General features: G+C 43.1%; 1 protein-coding gene across 1 annotated transcript in view; it reads right to left on the bottom strand.

Moving 5' to 3' along the window:
* The window catches only part of NCOA1 (nuclear receptor coactivator 1), a 282,149-nt gene continuing 279,274 nt past the window's right edge, over positions 1-2,875 (bottom strand). The window contains 1 exon segment of the mRNA XM_017893326.1: positions 1-254. Coding sequence (XP_017748815.1) covers positions 84-254 — 171 coding nt within the window. The 3' untranslated portion in view covers positions 1-83.

Genomic DNA, 2,875 nt, shown 5'->3' with positions numbered 1-2,875 from the left:
TATCAAAATCTCAGAAAAATATATAATATCTTTGTATATCTCTGTATGTCTATTATTTAAATTTCACATTCCTTTAAAAGTGGTTATTCAGTCAGTAGCTGCTGAAGGAGGCTCTTCTGCTGGGCCTGGGGGGTCTGTGGTCCTGACGTGGGCTTTTGAGTTCCCAGCGGACCAGGCTGGTTCAGGTAAGGGTCCCCGCCTACCAGATTCACTGTACACTGGACGTCAGCAAACACCTGAACCTGTTGCACCTGCTGGAACACAAATAAAAGATGTGTTTAGACAGAAGGGTCTGCCCCCCCGGCTTATGAGTGGGTACTACTTGAAGTGGAAACTCACTAGAGCATTCCTCTAGTCTGTAGTCACCACAGAGAAGAACTCTTCTGTCTTCTTGTCCTACAAAAAGAAAATCGCTGCACTCATTTTGCTCAGGGTTCTGGAAAGTTCACACTTTAAAAATAAAATCAAAATTGGAATGGTCACGCCTCCTATAGGGTTGCCATCAATACTGAAAGTGAGTATCATTGCTAATGTTGCCAAGATTGGGAGAAGCCCAGTTTCAGAGTCTGGGTATCCAGTGATAGGTTTTAAAAAATATGTGATATTTAGAAAACTGGTTTAAAACCATTCTATGGATGATTTCAGTAGGATAAAAAATCTTTATGACGTCACTGAAAAATTAAGGGCTTTCAACCAGTATTAGCAAAACAAAACCACAACTCAATAGGACATCAGCATCTAAGGTTAATGTCCAAAGATTTTTTAGTATTTAAATATACTATTACACAGCTCTTTCACATATTGGCTTTAGAATAACAGCAAATTATCATTAGAACAATTTTATATTTGACTTTTTTCCCGACAGACAATCCATTTAAACACATGAGCTAAAAATAACAGTACGTCTACTAGCCTTGAGAACAGTGTGAATTTTCCCCTCACTACTTTCAGTAACAATACACTTATTCCTTTAAAATGTCTAAAGTTGCACAGTTCTAGCATATTCTATTGGGAAAACAAAGCCAGAAGTTAGTCTTTACCAACCAGCCTTATTAAAAAGTTGTTCGTAGAACTGATTAAGGCTAATACCACACTTGTGAATGTTCCAGACCAGGAACGGAGATGCCTTCTAAGGCATCTAAGTGTCTCAAACTTTTTGATAAACTTGTGTCTCCTTTTTGATAGGTCATAAAGTAGTTTAGATTAGTGGTGTATTTTTTTTGGTCATTTATCACTAATTCATGCCAATTACACTCAGCTTTTTTGAAAACTTTTCTATCCTAATTGAATAAAAGCTGTTTTCCATCAACCTTCATTAGCCAAATATCAAATGTTGTATGCATCAAATTTGGACATCAGTCTGTCCCCTGGTCTCCTATCCTCTTAATCCATTTACAGCTCCACTTTCCTCCCTCTCAGATAAGGCAGACAGCCCCCAAGCTGAGCTTTCCTAGTGCCTAAGGAATCAAATCTCTAGTTAGATTTGCACTGCTTTTCTCTCCTTCTCTTCCCCTTTCCCTAGTTTCCCAAATGTGGCTTCTAGTCCCTATATGCTCCCATTTGTTACTGCCTCCTCTGGGCTTTCTCCTGTGTCTATAACACACCAGCGCACCCAGTCTGCTCTCCAGCTGCCTCTGTGCCCTCGCCCTGCCTTTGTGGTCTGTAACGTCTCATTCTGACTCTTTCCTTCTAGGGCTTCACCAGGCCTTCCTCTCTTCCTAGGTCAACGATCCCCCTGCCAGCCCTCTTCCCGCTCCTCTGTTCTCTGGGTTCTCTTCCTGTTCTCTCCTGTCTTACCTCCTCCTGCCATCCCTCTTCCCACTCCTCTGTTCTTTGGGTTCTCTTCTTGTTCCCTCCTGCCTTACCTCCTCCCCATTCTATCCCAGTTCTGAAGTACAGCTAGTCCCATTACTCCCCTAGTCCTCTTCTCCTCATCTTTTTCTTCTCCCTTTCTGTACATCTGTCTTTATATTTCTGTCTAATTCATTCCCCAGCTGCTTTCTGGTAAATACACAAACACTGGAGCAAGTAGAGATTTCATGATTGGCCACAACAGAAAGAAAATTCTACCACTGAAACTTCACATGACCACAAACTATAGTTCTTTTTTAGGCACTGATTTTAAAAAAAGTCAACAGATAAAATTTCATGTTTATGTTTCTACATATGAAACACTGGGGCAGAGCATAAGGTGTTTTGTACCCAAATTCTTAAAAGTTCTTGATAAAGGCATGATGAAACAAACTAGAAAGTTCTGCTTCTTTAAAAATACAACTTTTAAAAAGATAGTCTAGGGTGGGCATGGAGGCTCATGTCTCTAATTCTAGCACTTTGGGAGGCTGAGGCAGGAGGATCACTTGAGGCCAGCAGTTTGAGACCAGCCTGGGCAACATAGTGAGAACCACCTCTACAAAAAATAAAAAAAAATTAGCTGGGCGTGGTAGTGTGTGCCTGTAGTCCCAGCCGCTGAGGAGGCTGAGGTGGGGGATCACTTGAGCCTGGGAGATTGGGGCTGCGGTGAGCTGTGAAGGTGCCACTGCACTCTAGCCTGGGCAACAGAGCAAGACCTTGTCTCAAATAAATTAAAAAAGTGTAGGCCAGGCGCAGTGGCTCAAGCCTGTAATCCTAGCACTTTGGGAGGCTGAGACAGGCGGATCACGAGGTCAGGAGATCGAGACCATCCTGGCTAACACGGTGAAACCCCGTCTCTACTAAAAAAAAATACAAAAAACTAGCCGGGCGAGGTGGCAGGCACCTGTAGTCCCAGCTATTCGGGAGGCTGAGGCAGGAGAATGGTGTAAACCCGGGAGGTGGAGCTTGCAGTGAGCTGAGATCTGGCCACTGCACTCCAGCCCGGGCAACAGAGCGAGACTCC

This window comes from Rhinopithecus bieti, unplaced genomic scaffold (genome assembly GCF_001698545.2).
Source record: "Rhinopithecus bieti isolate Rb0 unplaced genomic scaffold, ASM169854v2 scaffold_23816, whole genome shotgun sequence".
NCBI lineage: Eukaryota > Metazoa > Chordata > Mammalia > Primates > Cercopithecidae > Rhinopithecus > Rhinopithecus bieti.
The sequence above is the reverse complement of the archived record's forward strand: the minus strand, read 5'-3'. Positions and strand labels throughout refer to the sequence as shown.